Source organism: Cyprinodon variegatus, unplaced genomic scaffold (genome assembly GCF_000732505.1).
Source record: "Cyprinodon variegatus isolate N-32 unplaced genomic scaffold, C_variegatus-1.0 Scaffold147, whole genome shotgun sequence".
In the NCBI taxonomy this organism is placed as follows: domain Eukaryota; kingdom Metazoa; phylum Chordata; class Actinopteri; order Cyprinodontiformes; family Cyprinodontidae; genus Cyprinodon; species Cyprinodon variegatus.
The window spans coordinates 47,278-70,057 of record NW_015150600.1 but is presented as its reverse complement, the minus strand read 5'-3'; the positions used below and the strand labels follow the sequence as shown (position 1 = coordinate 70,057).

The following is a 22,780-nucleotide window of genomic DNA, read 5'->3' as shown; positions in this document are numbered from 1 at the left end:
CATCAGTTGTTCCAATCCTTCCAAAATGATTTTCGTTAAAAGTCCATTGCTTCAGATATCTAGAGGAAGTAAAACATGCTGTATTAAGCCATGAGCTAAGCTGCTGCATTGAGGGAAAACTAAAGAATCAACCTTTGCTCAAGAAGTCAGGGGACAGATTAAAGTAAAAAAAAGCAAAACACATTAAGTAAAGATACGGAAGCAACATCTGAAAACATAGGCCAGGAAGTTCAAGTTTTGTAACAAAGAAGTCTTTCAAATGGATGATGAGACTTATGCATACAGGTTCATTAACACAACAGCAGCTTAAGAGAAACAGTTGTTTGTGGAGCCTGGATCTCAGGGTCATTGTAGTCCTGTGGTTGGAACTGAAAGATTGTGCATAAAGCCGGGCATAAAGCTGTGCGGTTTTCGGGGCGATTTTCCAGTGAGAATTATTCGATCGGGCGGCTTTCAGCCTGATCATGCGGCGTGTAGTGTAAAGGGGGTAACGAGGAGCGATCTGTCTCTCACGACACAGAAGCATGGTGGGGGTGCTAGTGAAATGGAGTTCTTTATGTAAAATTGACTGACCATAGTAGCCATGTTTGCTCAGCCATGTCTTTGTCCAAAATCGCCTTTCCTTTTTAGGGATTTCAGCACACAAAATGGCACAAATTGCCAAGGCAGCGCGTTTCACTCTAGTGAGCTTCATATTCCTCTTTACTAATTTGGCTTCTGGATAGATGAGTCAGAGTAGGTCCATCTCACTGCGGAGCTGAGTCCGACTTGGTTTTTAGTTGTACAGTGTGAGCAGGTTGATCGCATCAGAGCGTCGGGCTCAACATGCATCGTGAGCCTGGAACTCTACACTGTACGGCGAAACCCTGCGGTTTCGCCGTACAGTGTGAGCTGTAGCTGCATGTAACGATTGGAAAAAAAATCGCACAGTGTATGCCCGGCTTAAGCAAGGTGATTTACAGTCTAAATCAATTAAACAAGTTATGTCACGAGGAATGAGTCAAAATTCCTTCAGACAACTAACAGAGGTTTATGGAAGAATGCCTCAAAGGTTCTACCCAAGTTTAAAACAATTCTAATACTAGTGAAATGTGTGTAAACTTTTACATTTGAGAGCAATCGAATTATTCTCCAAATGTAAAAGTTTACACAAACCAGTTTTCTCTACATTTGTTTACTTGAATGTTGATTGGTGAGATTCTAATTGATAAGTGGTTTACTAACATTTCTCAACAGACGATCAACATTTTCCATGAAACGTTATATCAATATCTAATTAGATCATAACGGGACATAATTTCTTGATTGTTTAATATGGTTTAGTTTATCAGATTTTAAACATTCTTGGAAGTACTTTTTTTTTTTTTCTTAATAGCAGCATTAAATAGTGTTCACAGTCAGCAGCACTTTAAAAGAGAACTTCATGTGCCCTTTAGCTGACATTAACAAAAAGAGTAAAAAAAAAAAAAAAAGTTCCTAAAGAATGTGTTTACCTCTCTGGAAAAATGTCCTACCTTTCTGCTTGATAGATATACTTTTGTCCAATGCTTGAAGCCTTAGTCTTTAACAAACTCATCTACAGTAAACATTATTTTCCATTGCATAGGGATCTATGCACTTACAGATTTCTCTCAATATTTATGCATTTGAAACTTCAGTGTAACCCAACTAATACTGAGTCCTGTTGCTTTTAATAGAAAATAACATACCTCTGCATACCTGTTGTAAATGTTTGCATTGCAAAAATAAACTGTTATGTACTCTTCTAAGCGCACAAAATGTCCTGTTGATGCTGTCGAAAGTGTTTTGGATGTATTGCAAAAGAGGTAAATTTTTCCCTTACATGGAATTTTCTTAGTTCCTTCTGAGCGAAATGCCTTGGAGAGATTTTGCACAAATAGCAAAAAAAAAAATGAAAAGGAATAAACTGACTCCTGATAAACTGAATATCGTGTCTGTCACTAACTTCCCACAGCTACGTATTTATATTTTTCTAATCTAATTTGGCTTTTTAGAATAAATATATTTCCTTTTACGTCTGTCCTTCTACAAGGGCTGCCAAACAATCTGACGGTGTTAGGTTTCACAGTGTCAGTCTCAGACAAACACAGTCTTATGATAACCTTGACACATTGGTGCAAGCAAACAAGTAAACTCTGTGCTTGTGCAGTGTGTAAATTTATTTGGATTTGTCAAAACATTGTGAATTTTAATGCAGCAGCCTCCACAGAATGTCGGCAGACTTAGAAAGTGCAGAACTCATTTAGGATCTGTTAACGGGATCCATCTGGCTCCCCTCATGTGGAGCAGTGTGAAGGATCCGTTTCCTTCGTCACGGTTTGTGCAAACGCGCTTCCGAACTGCATAGAGTTGAAAGCCCTGCCAGCCTGAATGTGATGTTCGCTGCTGCACACAGTGCTCAGATATCGCAGCTCAGTCACTGTGAGGGTAATCTTCATGCACATAAGCACATACATACAGTAAGGGCAACCCATATGCCTATCAGAGTACATTCCTTCAATTATATTTTCTAAAGATGAATCACCTTCAGCCTTAATAGAGAGGAATGTGTTCGTTTTTTTGAGCTTTTTTTCTCTGGCCTTCCCTTCACGTCTGCTGGAAGGAACTCCTTTGTGTTTTACTGTGTTTATAAATGCTCAATATCATAGTGTCTGTGTGTAACTCTTGGAGGAATTCATGTTATTTGCTGTTAATGCAGCTCATAATGGAGAATTGAACTCAAAACCCTCAGGCCAGGGCAAGTGGCGGACTCCGCCTGCCTCAAACGATTACATCCCTCTTACCTCGGGGGCCAAACGGCCGCATTTTGATGAGTGGAAAGAATGTGATTGATCCAGACTGGTCCTAAAAAGAAAATCAAATCAATTCATTCAGTCTTCCCTTAGCTGCCACTGTGAAAGGCTTTTTGAAGTATTCATAGCTGAGAACAGTGTTTTCTTTAATCCATTTCTGTTGAATAGAGCATTCTTTGGTTTGTACAATAACATCAGTAAAGTGAGTGGCTCTGCTGTTAACTGTAAAGCCCTCTCAGTAGCTGGATTGCATTTTTCTACACCTTCAAAAACCTTATAATACATAATCTTCCTTGGTGGAAGATTATGTATTATAAGGAACATATTTTCATAAAAGCCCTCTTTTTTTCAGCTAAGGGTCAAATATTTGACTGCTTCAGATCAGTGCTACAGGAAAGCATAACTCTGGATGCAGCGTTGTATCTGTTGGTGCCAAGGTTTGAGAGTAAATCACTCGGGAACAGGAAAAATACATGAGCCTTATAATCAAACCTTTCTCCACACCCTGCCGTATTTCTCGACCTAAGTTCTATTGTGTTTGTTTTAACTCGGTTAGAAATTGGTGGAAACAAAATTTAGATGTAAACTGCTGCCAGACAGAATAAATCTAGGAATGTTTAGTTATTTTAATGACATATGTTATGTGATATTGTTTATTGTGAAGAGGATGGATGCTGTTAAACATGTTTTTGGAGCCCAAAAATTACCAAGTGGCCTTGCTGAATAATGAGGATTATTTATATTTTACAGATAAATTCAATTTTAGTTCTACTAGGGAGAGTCGTGTCACCGAGTGCCAAGATGCTTTGGCAGAGTCTTGAGAGGGTTCTTTAAGATGCATAATTTTATAGTTTTGCTGGCATCCAACATTTCTCCTATAATACAGAGCTGGAGAGTACTGTTCACGATGATAAAAACATGATTTTGCTTCAAGTGTGAGAGTTTTAGGTTAGGTCAAGCCACTCGCAGGGCTTTTAAAGCAGATCTTGTACGTCTGTGGTTGATAAGAAATATATGCGTGCATTAACAACCTTAACATTAAAGAAATGCTTTTCAAATAAAAGTCTGTTTACCAGCGATCTTTAAGTGTATTTGAACAGGATCAGAGAAAGGGGGGGGGGGCATAAACTATAGTTTACAACTATAATATAAGCACATAATATTCAAAATGGAGACCTAGATGTGAAAAATGGCCATCTTAAAAAACACTACTGACTTCCTCCATCAAGTTGTGTTAATTCAATGGTAAATTTGTTTTTAAAACAAGCAAACGCTATTAACATCCTTGGACAGGAAATGAGGATGATGGAGGAGTATAAATACCTCAGTGTTCACCTGGAAAACAGACTCTAATGGAGGTGCAACTGTGAATCTGTCTACAAGAACTAACAAGACTGTACTTCTGGAGGAAGATTAGGTTCTTCAGTGTTTGCTACAAAATGCTACATATCTTCTATAAGTTTGATGTGGAGAGTTTGATCTGTTTTTCCAACATACGCTGAGGTAACAGCATCACAACATACAACTTAAAGGAAGTCAACAAGCAGATAAAGAAGGCTCTGTCCTGTTAGATGGTTTTCAATTCTAGTGGCAACTAGCTGCTCTTCATAAACTAATACTTTCAGAAAAGTTAACAAATTTAAAAATACATCTCTCAAAACTGACTTTCATTTAATTCAGGATGTACCTTTATGGTGCTTTAAATTTCTAATTAACAATAGCCAGAAGTAAGAGTTTCAGAACTAAAGACAGTATGCCCACTAATTTGTAAAGACCACCAAGCTTGTGCCAAATACTTGACTGTAACGTATTGCCCCACTTATCTAGAGACTGTTTTCATACATCTCCTGTTCTTCAATTGTTAAGTTGCTAACTGTAATAGGCCCTTTTGGCTGTGTGCTTTTAGAGCCGTCATTCTCCAATGATATATCACTTTGGGGATTTCGATCTCCCGGGCCTCAGTGGAATGTTTTCTTTAAATGTTTTCACAGCTTGTTGAACCTTCTAATTCTCCTCACTTCCTCACCTCCTTTTCCCTATTCCTTTGTCTACCCCCCCCCCCTCATCTTTTGCATTACATTCTCTTTTTTTCCTCTCTCATGTTTTCCCCAGCTACATTCACACTACTTCATTAGAGTGAAAACAAATGGGGCAGTCCAGGCTTAAAAACAGAGAGGCAAACTCACACACTCAGCATGAAGCCCGACTAGAAAAATAATGACACTGACTGTTACCAGCCTCTTCAGGGACAACTGGTGGAGAAAGTAAGAGATATTGCGGGAATGAGATCAGGGAGGGAAGGACGAAGGAAAACAAAATGTTTTCTTCTGGGAAAGGAAAATAAAAGAAATTATTTAACAGATGTCAGAAACTGTAAGTTTATGAGAGAAAGATTAGATTGGGAGAAACAATACAGTTAGTGCTGCAAATCCGTTTTACAAATTGCACCCCCAAAAAGTGTTTTGTGTAAGCAGTTTTGAAGTGGCTTCCTATTACCTGAAATGAGGTGGAGTGGTGCTTAGGGAGCAGGAATGAGCGCCACTGCACCCTCTGATAGAACATCCAGACAGACCTTGTTAAAAGAGGCAGACGTACCAATCAATATGGTCATTCCACCTCTGCATCCAGCTGCCTGGGACTGTGCACAGATAGGCATGTAATGGCAATTTGCAGACATAAACCAGGACCTAATTGTTCGGGGCCTGGAGGTTTGGAGTGAGGAAAATAATTATGAAGTATGGTGAGGAGTTAGGAAGCATTTTAACTCTCGTTTAGGAAATAAGAGGTCTGGAACTCAGTGAAACTTTCTGCAGCGGGTATTGTTATTGGACACAGCAGGTATCTTGCTTTTCAAGGCTTTAATGCAGAGGGGAATTAGGAGAAAAGCTTTATGCACAGCATCAAGTGTCAGAAAAGGGGCCCAATACTTTGCTCACACCTAAATGTTCAAAGTCAAGAAAGTAGGTTGAAAGAGTCATTTGCCATTTGTGATTTTCAGTGTAATCTTGGAAACTCATCCCACACAGAATAGTTGTATTGATTGGTGGTCTTAACTCAAGCCGCTGCCTGATCATCCCTTCATCTCTTTCTAAAGGGCAGAAGCGCAGGACAGTAAAGGAGACGGGTTGAGGTAGAGAAACAAAACTGCGACTGAGTCCACCAATTGTATAAGGGAAATCTAAGAATTGCCCTTCAACAAAAATATGATATTGGAGAAGCTAAAAGCTGACCTCCCCTAGCTCTTGGACATGCTCTTGCATTTCTTTGTCCACTCTACAGTTTGTTCCGCCCTTATTAATTCCTTCTTTTCCCTTTGTTTACTGACTTTAAATGAGGACATCTGAGGTTGTTTTTGAATTTTGAATGCTCCTCACATCATGCTCATTCAATTAGTCAGTTTAAGTGCCACCCTTGTCCATCTCCCACCCATTTTCCACTCTCCCAAATTGGTGGCTGTTTACTCACCATAGCTGAGGTCAATGCAATCTTTCAGAGTTATGGCAAGACAGTTGCCCTGGATGCTCCAACTTGCCAATCCCGATCTATTTCGCTCTGATGAGCTTGTGATTGTTTTTGTTTTTTTCTGCTTGTTATGATTTTTGGAAATCGGGATCCATAGCCAGTAAATATAGGAGCTTTATATGTGTTTTGCTGTGTTACAGCTTGAGTGCATCCAGAAATAAGATAACTTGGTGACAACTCAGGTTTGTTTCTTAGAAGCTACATCTTTGGTCAAACCCAAATGTTGTAATATGTGACCCTGTAAAGATTTCTTCCTGCATTGCTGCTGAAGTTTGTTTATGTTTTGTCAAGCAACGGTTTTCACACAATGTGAACATTGTTCACATTTTGTGACCTAACAACCAAACAGAAGACTAAAACTGGTTGGAGTTTAAGGGAAATACCTACATGATATGTTGTTAATTTCCACTTTTTCTATTAGACTAGCCATAACAATGGTGCTATATTTATTTGTACTTTCTTGAATTTGTGTTATCCTACAATCACTAATTTATCTATATATCAAGATAAAATATAAAAGAAGATAAGGTTCAGACTTGATGCCTCTTGATGTTATAGTTGCTAGACAATCAAATTTACGCCAAGGTGTTACCACACTCCAACACAAAACTGCAGCTGTATTTGCCAAAAAGTGTGTTCTATAGATGAATTCCTTGGGGTTGTTAAATAAAAATGTATGTTTTGGTTTGCAGAGAATTGCTTCGCAAAAGTATGATTCTGCTATACTTTGTGCCTATGTCTTAAATAAAATCCACAAAAATTAATTGCCTACCTCGGGGTAGAAATGTATTTCAAGGCCTAAAACAATTTTCGCCTCACTTTTGAACTTTTTTATATATAGAAAAAATATGACGGTTTACATTGCTCACATTTTAACATTGAACATTTAGCCCATAATGTAGCCTAAACAGTACAGTCACAGAGGCATGTGAAGTAGATAAGTGTTGCTTAATGCTGTTTGTGATTTCAGCCATTCATAATTTATTCATTTTAAACAGTCACTCTTCATTTAGTGTCCTGTGTACCTTCCAGAGGGCAAGATGTCCTTGTTTATTCATTCAAGAGAACGCAGGATCACATGTAGCAAATGATTTAACTCTGTTGCCCTTGTTGTTATCTTTCAGGAATTCTTGCATTTGCTTGACCTGCGGTAAGCCGCTATGGAATTTCCGCTGCTTGGTTCTTGTTTGCTTCTCTGTGTAGATGTACACACGTTCCTCCCTACTGCTTATGTGACTGCTTAGTCCTCATAAGGACAAACGCAGTCACCATAAATATAGATTGTCCCAACAGATCATCAAATAATCTGTCTTCTTTTTTTTTTTTTTTAAATCTCTTTTCTTATTTATTGTTTTCTGTTATGCATCTGTTGTTCAGCTCAGCACTAGGAAGCTGCAGATCAAAGTACAAAATTGCAGATTATATAATTACATATATATGATTACACAATTATTTATGGTCACTTGTATATTTATAAATGATGTATATATATAATTGATAAAGACATGAAGGAGAAGATAGAACCATTCGAATTTTGGCCCTCTCGACCCCACTTAAGGGGATAGCTCAGTTTTTTGTACATGACATCAGTAGCTGAGAGATAAGTGTCACTATGGTAACCACACTGTAAAAAATCAAAAGCTAGATAAGTTATTTTTTCTTAAAATTAGTGCATTGTTCTTGGATTGAGGAGGTAGAAGAGAAATTTTGCCAATGGAACAAGACAATTTACACTTAAAATAAGAAAACACTATTGCATTGTCTTATTTTAATTGCATTTTATCTAATTATCTTATTTTAAGATTAAAAATACTAATTCTATTGGCAAACTATTTGATTTACCTACTCAAATTAAGGGTAAATACACTTAATTTAAGAAATTTTTACTTATTTGTAGATCGCTTTTCCAGTGCAGGCCTCCTGCTCTGAGAAACGGCCAGTAACATTCAGTAGAAAATGTAGTTCTGGTATGGTACAGGGGTACAGGGTCACGCATGATCAAAAGTTTTAAAGCTAAAAAAAACTATGCATGTGTTTTGTTAGACTATTTCAACAATTTTATAACATACCAGACGTTAATATAAATTACTATCTTTTGGCTGCTATCACACTGCTGCATACAGTAGGTGCGGAAGAAGGTTCCTTTAAACAAAAATAAACTAAAAAGTTAATCAACAGCCGGGGAAAGGATATGATACGGACAACAGAGGCAAGCTGAGATACCATTTTGGTGCTCAGTCTGATTGGTCCCTTCCACCGGCCCTGCAAATTGCTTTCAACACCCCAAATTGTTAAACCTTGTTTATAAAACTGAATTATAAGAATTTTACCAGTGATGAATAATATGCACTAGTCCTATATACTGTGTATATATATATTATGTATATAACTACAGTGCAAACATCTACTCAGGCTTGTGACAAGTAGACAAGCTTTTTTGTCAAAATGCAAGATAGGGAAAATAATGGTGACAAAGGATCAAGTAGAGAATGCTTTAAAGAGGTTTCTAGGTGAATTTTATAAAAGCCGTTTTAATTTTATCCTAGAAGGACTGTTTTTAGTCCTACCTCCAGTGGAGAGCTCACTGCTACTTTGCAGCCCCTCACCCCTCCCCCGGCTCGCTGTCTACCCAGCTAGCTTCTCAGATTTACCGCAGTTCTCCTCCACTCGCCTCTCGTCTACTTTTGGCCTATTTTCATGTCTTCCCTTTGTTGTCCATGGATCCTTCCACTGGCTGTTGATTAGCCGTTTTGGTTTATTTCTGTTTTCATAAACTCCTCTGCACCTACATGGTGCAGTGATAGCAGCATCTCTGGGATGTTTTAGAATATTTGAAATTGTCCAACAAAACACACACATAGTTTTATAGCTTCAAAACCTTTGATTGTTTGTGCTCCCATACTGTATCAGAATGACTTCTTCTCCGGTATGTTACTGCCCTTTTCTCATAGCATTAGGCTTGGTGACCAGAGTGACACTGTTACATCTAAGCAACTGATGATGAACACACAACTTCAAGTCCAAAAACTTAAACTGTACCTTTAGAGGTGAATTCAACTTTTATACTTTTCTTAGAGTCTGCCTGGAAGCTAGAAGTGTGGTAACGAGTAACTGACTGTAATGTCTTTGAACTTGCAGCACTATTTTTTTAAGAAAAAGAATTGCATTAACAAACTGTATGTGTATTAGAACAATGTATTTAATCAGAATGCTGGTATGAATTGGCCATTTTCTATTGTTTTTTAAGAATTTTAGAAGGCAAAATAGCATTTTATCACTTTTCTATTGTTTGCAGATATCTGGTCTATTCTGTTTGTTGTTTAAAATAAAGTTCAGGCTGATTAAAACTACTTTGTTTGCTGCCAGAACACAACTATTCATGTTTGGTTTTAAATGCTAAGCTGCTAATTAATTTGAGCTACTCTACAATCAAAATGATAATCTTAGATGTTTTTTTTTTCCCGCTTGCATTTCCTCTTTTTCTTTTTTAACCTGGCTCTGACTCTGTTCATCCATCTGTTGATCTTATTCAGATGCGTTGTTCTGTCAGATACCTCTGGATTTACAGTCGTTCTGTTTGAAGAGGTGTTACTCTACAAGTGCACAGTTTAGTAAAGTGTGAGTACGGGATTTCTACTGCAGGGCTTTGTAAATAATAGTCATTCATACATTTAAGAGTTATATTTAAATGAATTAAAGAGCTGGGTACTAAGTACTTACATTTATTCAGTTACAGAATAACTTTTTGGGAAAAAGGAAAGTAGTTTTTATTTTTCTATATTTTTCTATACTTTACTTTTCTATCCACCACGAATAATCAGGGAGTCGATAAACAACAGATATTGTAGTTAGAAGTAATTTATCCTTTTCTGACATATAAGCATAATATATCAAAAATGTATGGTATTCTAATATGTTGCTGCAAAACCTCCTAGTTTTGTTACTATCGTTTTAGGTTTTCTTAATTGATTTTGCTAAGATAGTTGTCCTTCTTTTTGGGTCTGAGACCAGAAGATAGATATGATGGTACATTTTACCTCAGTCTGCAGAGATAAAAAGTCAGGGTAAAAAAAAAAAAGTATTTAGCTTTTTCACATTCCTGTAGTTACCTTTGTCACGCGTGATGGAGTGTGGAGTTTACATACCCGGCCTCCAGAAACTCTTTTGCTGACCCTGTTCAGTACAGCCGCCATTCCTCTTTTTGTGTGAGTGTATGTAGTGACAACCTCGTTTTCAGTTCTGCTCCTGTCTGACATTGTGCAGAGATGAGAAGGACCAGACTTAAAATGTCACAAGCAGCGCCTGATCTGTTGTATGTACCAAAAAATTCTGCTCAGGTTGCTGTTCTTTCTGGATCTCTCTCAGCTCAGTCAAAATGAGACACTCTGGCTTTCTGTGGAGAAAAGCAGTCTATTTCCAAAGCTTCTAAGCCAAAGCATCAATCGCTCATTTACAAATCTAGAATATTTCAGATATAATTGGACAGACCTCTTTTGTGCTTTTTGACTAATAAAGTCTCCTTTATTTTCTTTCTTTTCCATCCATCCCTTTCCTCCTATTTCTCAAAATGGAAAGCTATCTTTGCTTTACAGCTACTCTTTGCCAAACTTTACAACTGGGGGGCTTTTCCTTTAAGCAGTTTTAAAGGCCATAAATCGAACCTGTGTAAATCTAAACTGGGTTTAGCTGTGTTGTGCTAAAACCTGATGCACTGCACTCTTCTGCTGTCTAAACAGCCCTTTTTAAACATTTACCCCAAATGTATTTACTGGTTGATTGATACACTGTTTACATGGGAGTAGACGTGGAGAAGGAGGTATTTGTCTCCCTTTATGGGCCGAGGAATAGCCATGGCCACTTGGCCAAGGACAAAAAAAGGAATGAAATATTAAAGTGTATACTTGCACTGAATTTAATGAAAACACAAAGGAAATGGAAAGACATTTGGTTGTTTTTCTGAAAAAAAAACCACCAAAACCCAGTTTTGTTTTTTCTTGCTTTGTTGTGTATTTTTTCCTCTCCTTTTTCTACGCCTGATTACTTGCTGTCCTCTGAGGATGTTCTAAGCTTGACAGTATAATTTGACATCTAGCTTTAAATGTGTATTGCTGATTATCAGTTTACAGCCTGCTTTTTTAACTGGGAATTTGAACTGTTGCTGCATGACTCAACTTTACGACTTCTTTTATTGCCTCGCTCACTAGAAGAAGGCCCAGTGTTTGCAGTAAATGCATATTTTACGTGGTGTTTGAGAGCATTTGCATCAGTGGATTCATATTGGAGCACTTTAAGGATAGATCAGAGGTCTGCTTTGAATCCATGCATCTAAATCAAAAAGTTTGTATACCCCTTTTAGATAACCAGGTTCTTTTATGCATGAAAAAAATGAGACCAATAGTAAATAATGTTAAGCTTAGTTTTTTTTCTTCTTTTCTATCTGTGAATGTTACTTACAGTATATGATGTAAAATAAAAAGGGTGTAGTGGCATGGCTCCTATAGCTGGGGACATTTAAACTAATACTTTCATTCTTCAGCATCACACCAGTAAAGAAATATATCCAAGACTTTTTGCAAAGTCTATTTAACAAATATCATTGCCTAAAATGTGATAATCTGACAAAAAGACACTGTTCCCAATAATTGCTCATTTTTGTTTATTATTTTCTTATTTCCTTCAAATTGCTTTTGTTTTAAAGTTATTACACGGGCTAATGATTGAATTGTATTTGGAGTAAACTTTGAAATAGCCACCAAATGTTCAGCCATCTGTTTCAAAGAGTCACCTTGATGCCCGTTAACCTTGTTCTCATCTGCTGCCCTCCATGTTTATAGTAAATTATATTTTTGCTGAATAACACATCAGGCCCACATTTTTCTTCTTTATTTCCCGATTGTACACTTTGACAACAGCTCATTACCCGTCAGCATGCATTACTCCGAGCTAAGATCCAGAGGGCAGCATCTTTGAAGTTAAAATGGGGGAAAATATAATAAGTATAGGCTTGAGTCCACATAACTGCAGCTGCCCTCCTAGATGCTTCTCAGAGATTAGAATCATCAGTGTGCAGTGATCTGCTCTATCATATGGCTCTCCTACAGATTTGACAGCAGGTTTAAAAGATAGCTTATATAGCTTGGATCACCAAATCTGTACCGAATGAGAGTAAAGTAAGAAAGAGAAAATAATCCATGGATGTGCCAGATATTTGAAGCACTACTCCAGTTTTTTTTCTCCTAGTGTTTTCTGATCATATCCTCTTGCAGTGGAATATCAAGCAACATTTTGCTCAGTAACAAAATTAACCTCTAGGAGAAATACGAAGAATTCACGGGTGCATAATGTAACCATAAGACCAACCTTTGTATAAACTACTTGGATCCAGTTTTTCGGTCTGACCTTCATATCTCAAATCTTCTCTGAGCTGCAAATACCAAGCAGGTGTGGTGATATCATCACATATCATTCAGTGTAACACTGAGCCATGTAAAGAATATATAACAGTGCTCAAGCTGAAGGGATGAAGAGATGAAAGCTAAGAGCCTTCTAGAACAGGAATATCTTTCCAAATAGAAAAAAAAATCCAGTCATGACCTTCCAACCCTTATCAACATTTAATAGGATAAACCAGGAAGTATACTGTTGATCAAAAGCATTAGGGCACAAAGTCTGAATCTGGCTTCTATTGTTATCATTTATTAAACAAGGTCTAAGCGAAAATAAGGCACAGTGGGGAAAAAAAAAAAACTGTACTTTCTCAGAACTAAGAGTTGTTAGTGAAATCTTGTAACGGTATGTGTTAGAAAGTGTAAAAATCCTTGTCTGCTTTTCTGAAACACTGATGTGTATTGAATTAATCAATCTTCCATTTAGTCCATCCTTCTACAGTCTCACCTCTGAGACAAGACAAGTGTTTAACCGTATTCTTTTGAAATGTTAGAATCCCCATTTGTGTGTATTTGTCGTTTTATGACCGTTTTGTTTCATTTATTTTTTAACAAATACAGTAAAGGTTTCTGAACTCTTCATCTAAGTATTAATGAATCATTTATTGTAGAAAAATATATCTATCAGACAGTTTAAACATTGATTACTGCTGCACTTTATGGAATGGAAATGCTCTTTTTACTGCTAAGCTGCTGCTCATTTACTGTCCTAAAGTTGTGCAAAAACGAAATGAAAAAAAAAGTTGTCTCAGACTAGACAATATATTCCAATTTCTTTTGAGCTAAGAAAATTATTTAAGATTAACTTTGAAGGACGTTCTACCCGTGTCTGATATTCTACAACATTAGCTTTAAAAATGTGGAAAATTATACATTATCACCTCTATGCAAAACCTCAGGGGAAGTTTGGAAAACTTGGATGTATTGCATAGCGATGAACCGACAATACATAACAATACATTATTTCACCATACAATATGCTGATGTTCTATTAATACTGATGATTATATTTTGATTATATTAATTCACCAACTATCCTCAGCCTGACCTGCTCTCTGATTAAATCAGCTAATAATTATATTGCTGCTTTAATAATTATTCCAAAATTATCATAAAATCCCTAAATATGGAGAAAAATAAAACTCATAAAGAAACATATTCCATGATGAAGTTCAGATGATCATAATCAATGCACTTAATTCAGACATGACAGTTTCCAGTTTTGGACAAAATGTGCTTAATTTTTTCCCCTACTCGTATATTAAATTGACACATTTTCATATTGCAACAGCATAGACTGTTAAATAAAATGCACAGATAACCCTAAATAGACTACGAGAGAGGATTAGGGGAGAAAAAATGAAAACAATTACTGTCTGCAATTTAAATTACCTAATTTTTAGAACTGATGCAAATTGATTCATTCAAAACTTTATGGATTTCTAGCCACGGAACTTGACAGCATGCATAAATAAATCAAAAAGATATGACATGCCTGTTGCACATGGTGGTAATTAAATATCAGCATTTAAAAGATAAGTATGAACTACATTCTTTTCTGAATTGTAATAAGGAGCAACAAAGCAGAGGTCAGCACCAGCTACTCTTCTCATGATTTTCATCAAAGCTTTCCAGAACTAGCTGAAACATTTAGCAGTCTCACAACCAGCAATTAGCATATGATTCAGCATTTTGATTGGGAGCCTTGTTGTGTTTGCTATGTTTGCTCACCAAGTAGAGCTGCACTAAATTAGCATTAATGAATGTTATGGCCTCTCATCAGTGTGACAGGTCTATTCTTTAGATCGGTTTTAATTGTAATTAAGACCTGATTAACAAGTTGGGGGATGTTTCACACTCAGTTCATGAATGTAGCATAATATGCTATGAAGGCAATCAAGGGGTTGTCATTTTATTTGTTAATGAGGCTCACCCATATGTCAAAACAAACTTAACTTATTGTCTCTACAGCAGCAGTGTTTGAAGCCCTCTGTTTAACTGCTGCTCTCTTCATTTTTCTGTCCTGTATGAATTCAATTAATGGTTACATGTTTATCTGCAACAAACAATGTCAATGTTTATCAGTAATTCAGAACTCTTTAGACACTTTAATTGGCAAATTTTGCAAATGTTATGTTGAATTAATAAAAAATTGTGGTTTTCTGCTGTGTGGTTATGAGCAGCCTGTGTGTCTGGAAACAACAGGGATGATGTATTTCATTTTGAAAAATTCAGAGGAAAGTGTAAAGGAAAAAAAAAAAAACTTCAACCAAACAACTTGAATTGACTGCAAGCATTGAAGCTGCTGAATGTATCGACTTACAATTCCTGTAGTTTAATCCCAGTACAAAAAACTCAGTAAGCTTAAGAGAAAATTGTCTAATACAAATATGTGGAGAAATAATAGGATATATCTAAATTACTATGTTTACCATATGTAAAGGAAATAACTATTACAGACAAATGATCTAAAACCCAGTGGACTCTGCTGATCAAGTGGAGTTGTACACATTGAGCAGTGAAAAGCAAATGTTTCTTAGTTGCTTGAGTGATTAAAAAGTGAGTGATAGAAAAAACCTTGAAACTGTTGCATTTAGAAGTGAAAAACTTCTTTAACATTTCCTTTATTGACCCTTTGGACCAGAAAATGTGGCTTCACTTCACTTTACTCACCTTAAGGCAAGACTATGGTGCCTTTTTGCCTTATCTCCATGTGTTTTATTAAAAATTATAGATTCAACCAGGAGGGTAGAAGTCAGTCTGTCTGTGTTAGGCCCCTGACTCACCATGCGTGGAACTAACAGGACTGCTACACATTGGTTGGTTTGCATAAAGGGGAAGAAGGTTTTAGTGGGCCAAGAGAGGCATGTTTTGATAATGTGTAATTTGTGCAACGACACACAGCAGCAGGATTTAGAAGTTAAAAGAAGATACACTAGTTAACTTTTAAGTGTGATGTATTTTGCTGACCTCTGCCTTTTTAAAGAGCTGAAGCTATTTAGGTTGATGGGGTTAACTCTGGACCCGGTTCTTTTAGGGATGCAAATATATTTGAGCTGAAATGTACAATGCATACAATATATCAGTGCTGGACAACACTAAGGAAGAGAAGTGACATCCATTGACATTAAACACTTCCATTACACTGATATAAAATCCCTGCTGCTTTGGATCCTTTGCTTACATAAAGTCAAAACAGTTTAGTCTGCAGGCTTGAAAGAAATAGTAATAATTTAGTATTTCACATTAAATACCATGAACTAGTTTAAGAATTTGCATGTAGCCTTTATTGTAGCTTTCAAATTTCTATCAATGGAGATTCTTAAAGCTGTCCTAAAACATTTACTAATGCATTAATCAAAAATAATTGGCAAATAATGTTAAATGGCTCCAACAGCCAGAATACAATTTGCTTATATTATTGTCTAATATGTTTTTGCATTATAATACTATCTGTAGTTGTACTGCAATAGTAATAACCTTTGTTTAATGTAGTTCAGCGCTGCATTCTATGTCAAGAGAACCATTTTCACAGACTTTTCAAGTCACTAAAAACTGCATCCAGAAAAAATGTGATTTCATGCCAAGTTAATCTTATGCTCAAATTGAAATTCTGCATAAATACAGGCAGATTAAAATGGGCCGTGTACCCAGAAAGGGGAACTCTGTTACTTTGGGCACAGTCAGAGAATCACTGCAGGCATCCTTTGATTGCAATATCCTTTTTCATGCCCAGTATGAATAAACCTTGAGGATAAAATATCTAAAAGGTCCCTTTCTCCCTTTCCTTTCATATTATCTGTTGGAATCCTCCACTTGTTGGGCTTGATCTTTTAATGCATGGGGAATGTGATGATTTGTTTTAAAAAACTGCCTAGCAGTTAGAATATTCATATTAGCTTAGCAAAATAATGTGAAATCTTTAAAGTAATATCCTAAAACACTGTTTTATTAATGGACCGGCTAATGGATTGCTGAACAAAGCTCTGAACTTAATGGGAGAATTTTCTCCTGCTGAATCTTACTGACTTAGAGCTCCTTATTGGAGATAGTGCGACATTTAACATTTAGAAGCCAATCTTTTCCAATCTTTATCATTTTTAGGCTCAACTGGAAAGAAGAGTGAGGAGGCACATTTTTTGGCTTTTACAAAGCATTTTAATATCACAAATTCAGAGCAGATGCTTGCGAGCAAATTTCCAACCGTTTGCTTATGATTAACTTAATTTTTCTGGCATTGCTGCGATCTAAGAGAAGTCTAAGTTGACACCTGACTTTTAACTCACTGTGAAATTTCTTGGCAATCAGAAGATAGGGTGAAACTGCGTTATGTTCTTCTATTTTCAGTCTGGAGTTTCCATTTTCCCTCCGTGACCCAAGAGAAATAAGTGTTTTGTCTCCTCCAGAACAATTATTCCTTTGATTCATCTGGTTTTATTCCAGCTCTGTTTGTTTCTTTGATTTATTTCTAGTTACCAAGGAACCACAGAGGAGCACGTGAGGGAAGGGGGAAGAGGGAATTTGAAAGTGAAAATAATTTTTTTTTCCAAAGCGGAAGCGAAAAGCAAAAAAAAAAAAAAAAAATGTAAAAGCTCTGCTTGAAGTTTCCTTTAGTTTAGTAAAAGTAAAAAAACAAAAAAAAAACAAACGATGACTAGATTAATGCAACATGCATCTGTTTTCTTAACATCTAAGTATGTATGCATGATTTCCCCTGAAAAGCATCACTGGGGGTTGGTGGTCCTAGGTGGGTTGTATCTTAGCCCCTCTGCTCTCCAGGGTTCTTCTGTCTCTGCACCTTGTCAGCTTCTCAGACTCACTCACTTTTGGATCTCAGTGATGCTCTGATAGAGTGTTAGACTGGCAAAGATGTGCAAGAGAGGCTATTAGCCGCTTGTCTTTCTAGTCCTCTGAGAACATGAAGGGCTCATTAGCCCAGTGAGCTCAGCTGTCCTCTGGTACAAAACCCGCAGGCACAGTCCAATTGTGTTTGTGGATAAGCATGTCCATACGTTTCACGCCCTATGGCAAACTGTCTGTTCTATATATTAGTCTACAATTAAGTCATTTTATTCCACAAGGCCCAATTTTAATATAGCTGATGTTGTTTTAGGAGACATCACAGAAATCATATTTTTAAAAAAAATGTTTGTTTAATTCAGATGGACCATCAAAAATGTGGATTAAGTCGGTTGAAAGTAATATATTTGCTTTACTTTTTTTTTACTAATGTCATTTTCAGGCACTTTACAGAGATAATTCAACCTGATCAAGCAGTCAGATTGGTTCAAAGTTTTCTATCTAAGGAAAACCAGCTGACTGCATCGACTCATTGACTCCAGTATATCCCTCACACCAATATAAGAGTTTGTTATTTCTATAAATATTGTTAAAGACATGAAATAGCAGAAGCAACAAAACAAATGGACAAATTGGATTTTAAATGTACTTGATGATTATATTTCAGGTTATATTTAAAATTTTAATGCTATCTGCAACTTTAATGTCATGAATACCGAATCTCTAAAAAGTAACTGCATATGCAGGACTTCTGCTTAGTCTATGCTATCCAGTCTGACATTTTAATCTAGAATAAAACGAGATCCAGTCATTTTTTGTTTATGTACACCAACAGAGGGAGGAAAATGTATTCAACGTAGAGTTTTTAAAGAGTACTTTTTTTTTTCAACATTTTGTGAAATTTTATTTTTTTCATGTTAACGGAGAAATTATTTCACAAACGAAAAAGATAAAAATACTTTGGCATCTTGATTAAAAACATATTGTTGAAAGTTTTCTTCTTAGTCATACTTTTTTCCCCCCATTGGACTGGAGTAACACATGAATGTATGAATGACAGCATATTTTCAGGGAATTTGACTATAATAAGATCAAATACACAAGAGCCCAGAGCGTAAAAAGAAACAATCAGATAAACAAACTGAAATCCAAATACAGGGGGGGTTATGTCATCTACCAACTTCTAGCATTTTTTGGTAGCTTAGCTTCTAAACAGTCAGATGAATGTGCATATGTTAAATTTGGTTACATAAATGTTCTCTTAATCTAAACATCAACTTTGTGCAATGGTAAATCCATTCCTCATTCATAAGAACTCCAATTTAAACTAGGTCCTGTGAATCTGCACGACACTACTTATAATAGCAATATGTTATTTGCATTTTACAGGTGAACGAGGAGACGGTGGAGAGGCTGGTGATCCAGTACCCACACATCGTGTTCAGCACAGTGATGCAGGACTGCAAGAGAACCCTGGAGAGAGCTTATCAAATGGGTTGGAGCCCCAACACGTCTAACTCTTCATAGCTACTCCTGCATTGCACACACACACACAAACACACAGTTTTACATGACCATGTCCACTTCAGTGCAGATCATCCATCTGGATTTCTCTTTCAACCTTCAGTCTTGAATGTTAAACATGTAGTGACACACTTACAGGCAAAACAAATAAAATAAATCTGGTAATCAGAGATTTTTAAGGTCAATCCATGTTAGTTTGTTATATTCATAGGGAAGAGACTTAATACTTCTACCACATTTTGGTTGTAATGCAAAACTACTTTTACAAACATAATTTTCTGTATTCCTGCCTCAGGGTGGGACTATAAAATGTCTTGTTAGTTTGGTAGATAAAGGTGCAAGCAGTTTGAGTAGGTGTTACAATAGATATCTGTAAAATAAATTAACAAAAGAAGAGTTCTTACATCAAAGTTATTTAGCCATAGTTAGACCAGAGTAGTTTTATTTGAAGATTGGACAATAACTGTTTGTTTCCTTAGATGAAACCCTTGTATTAAAACTCTTCTCCATGTCAGCCCATCAAGAGTTTTTATTTTACCAAACCACTTCACCCAGCTGCTGAGGGAGGAAGCAGAGAACATGAACATATCGCATTTCCCATCTGACCACTTAGGCCCAGGGGTCAGACTGAACTGCCATGGCTCTGGACCTAACTTGAGGCGTTTTAAAGAAAATGGTCAGATGAGGCATTTTCTTCCATTTGGACAATAGTTTTCCTCTCTCTGGGCATTGGCGGATTTAACCTTTTCGTGGATTTTTTTGGGACCATTGACAAGCCACTGTGTGAGAAACACAGGACTTGGTCAAATGCTCGGCCCAGAAATTCTAATCGTCAAGCCAAGAAGAGTGCATGTTTCTGTGGGTTTTTTTGTTTTGATTTCTGTTTCAGAGTGTTAACAATGTGAAGGGAAAACAGATCTGTACGGCCTTGGGCTCTCCTGCATATTTGCAGGGCAAAGATGAATTATGACTGAGCATCACATAATCTGTTTGGTATGAAAATTAGCATTGTCAGAAACAGTGGTTGCCTTTTTTAACTAAAAGGAAAAAAAAAAGACATTGGATAATGTTTTCATAACATAACCTGCAGTAAAAGTAAAGCTGTTGTTAATTCCTATCAGAATAAGAGCCTGAATCCCACTTTACTGAAGTGATTCTTTAGTATAAGTTTAGATGGAATCATATTTTAAGTCATATAAATCGCATGGGATTTATTTAGCATATACTTATAGATAGTTTTGATTGTACAGTATCCTTGTTAGCAATAGCTCTGAAATGCAGTGAGCTATTTAGCTGTATTTAGCCAAAGGCATCATAATCTCTTCTGTTTGAATTGCACAACTGGATCCTGACTCTTTGAACACACATTTCAGAATCTTAAAGTGTAATTTAAGTCTGTTTTTTGAAGAATGGATCCTTGGGTTTCTATAATTCACAGGATTTACAGTTACATATTTTACAGCCGCCAACAATAATGCAAAGAAGAGCAGGGGTGGGTATGGACTGGACAGGAACATAGACCGGTGAAGGGACTAGACGGTGATTTTACACAATTGCCGCACAACTGTAAGCAGAGATAGCAAATGTTTGTTGGCTTCTCTCTGTAGTAGAGTAAGTTTCGCAAAAACTAGTGAAAGTTAGCCCAAAAGAATGGAACATACTTCATTTGTTCAACAGAAACTCAGTACTGTAAAAGTCAAAGAATCAGGGTACTTTTCTAAGGTGTGAGTCACTTCTGGTCCTTAATCATCATCATCTCACTGGAAGAATGTCTTTATGAACCAAGAGTTTGAGTTGAAGCATTAACTTTTTTAACTGATAGACATCACAGGCAGTTAAAAACAAACTCATTCTGATGTTGTTGAAATTTATGAGTGTTACCCAAATGACAATTTGACCTTTTGCCGTGGGAACCGCCTTCTCTGCTAGATGATGAAATATTGATTCCTGATTTGCAAAGGCAACCATAAATGACTGGATTTAAATCATAAATAAAAACACTACAACTTCAGCAGTTCTGTCTTTCCTTTCTGTGTGTGTGTTTTAAAGCCCCGAAGGGCAATTTTGAGAATGAAAGTACATTGTTTTGTTGCTTATGTCGTATCATTTGTGGAGCTTTTGTTGCAGCAGAACTTTCAAAATGTAAATCACATGATATGTAGAAACAACAATCTCTGTTTAAACATTAATAGTAAAAAACATCATGGTTGGCAAAATATATTACATCTAATCCCCTTTTTTTTTTTGCAAAAGTATGTGTACTGTTAGAACTTTAACAGAATGATATGACTTTTGAGAGTATTATGTGACAAGCTGTCAGAAATTCGATCTGCATTTAGAAGTGGAAAGAAGATAGAGTGAGGAATATAATTATTTAAACGCCCTGCTATTTTGCAAGTATTCCCACTTAGAAATCATGGAGGGGCCTGAAATTTTCCACGTGGGTGCATGTCCACTTTGAGAGACATAATCTAATAAAACCAAATCCAGAAATCCCAATGCAGTGGCGGCTAGCTAATAGAGGGCGCTAGGTCATCGCCCCACCCACTCAATGAACCTGATTAAGACATAAAAAAAAAAATACATTTTAAATTAAACTTTTAAATATTTTGAAATACATGAATATATATTTTTTAGATGTGCAAGATAAATATATACTCTTTAATTACTAGTAAAGCTTCATTCCATTTTTCGCCAGACTAGTGATGTATTTCCGCCCTAGGGTGCAAAAATCTTTGCCCATTGATTCTCGTTAAAAGTTGTACATGTACAGCAGCTCCTCTGCAATACAAAGGTATAGGAGAGCTCTGGGTGCAGGAGAGCTGCGCCCCGAAGGTGACAGGAAGTGTATTTGCTCACCACCTCCCGCCACAGCGCAGACTTTTTGCAGGTGATTTATAGGTCGAGTTGCAGGAGTTGGAGACTCATTGGAGATAGAGAAATTGCGCAAGAAATGTCCCTTTCCAGGACCTGGTTTGTCTAGAAGGCTTGGCTAACTGCAGGTAGCGAGGCTAACACTTCATTCTGCTTTCCCTGCCTCCTTTTTCAAGTGTCATGATCTGACCCAGCATGGATAAAGACAGATAGGACTGATTTGTAGCACTTTTTTGAAAAGTCAAGGAAGCATGAACAATATGGGATTCATATGGAAAATAATATATTATAGTGTACTATTTCTAGGTGTTTGTTATTTTGCATAGTTGCTCTTAAATAAACACATTCTCAGAAAATAAATAGTTTTTTTATATCAAAAAATATATATAAAGCTGACTAATAGCTTCTCCATTATTAAACTGGCACATAATTTTTTTGGGTTGGTGAAACAATATTAGATCATGCAAAACACAGATTTGTCTTTACAAAGCCTCAGAAGGGCAAGCTATATGTACGTAAATAAACCTACACATAAAATTATGTTTTGTTTTTATAAAGTGTTTTTATAATATTTGTTGTTGTTGGCATTCATATGAATATACTGGTGTGATAACTTTGTCTAAGTTTGATTGGTTTTTGGTATACGTCTGTTTTGAATTTATAGCCCTCCCTGGAGAAAACTCCACCAGCCGCCACTGTCGCAATGTATGATTTTTTTTTTTTTTACTTTTTATTTGTATGATACAGCTGCAAATAGGCATTTTAACACCTGTGAAAATCAATGTTAATATTTGGTACAGT

General features: G+C 36.5%; 1 protein-coding gene across 1 annotated transcript in view; it reads left to right on the top strand.

Annotated features, from left to right (window-relative positions):
- fbxl17 (F-box and leucine-rich repeat protein 17) overlaps positions 1-21,163 on the top strand; it is a 287,750-nt gene extending 266,587 nt beyond the window's left edge. The window contains exon 11 of the mRNA XM_015377171.1: positions 18,971-21,163. Within this exon, the coding sequence (XP_015232657.1) occupies positions 18,971-19,108 (138 nt within the window). The 3' untranslated portion in view covers positions 19,109-21,163. The remainder of the gene's footprint in view (positions 1-18,970) is intronic.
- The last annotated feature ends 1,617 nt before the right edge of the window (positions 21,164-22,780 follow it).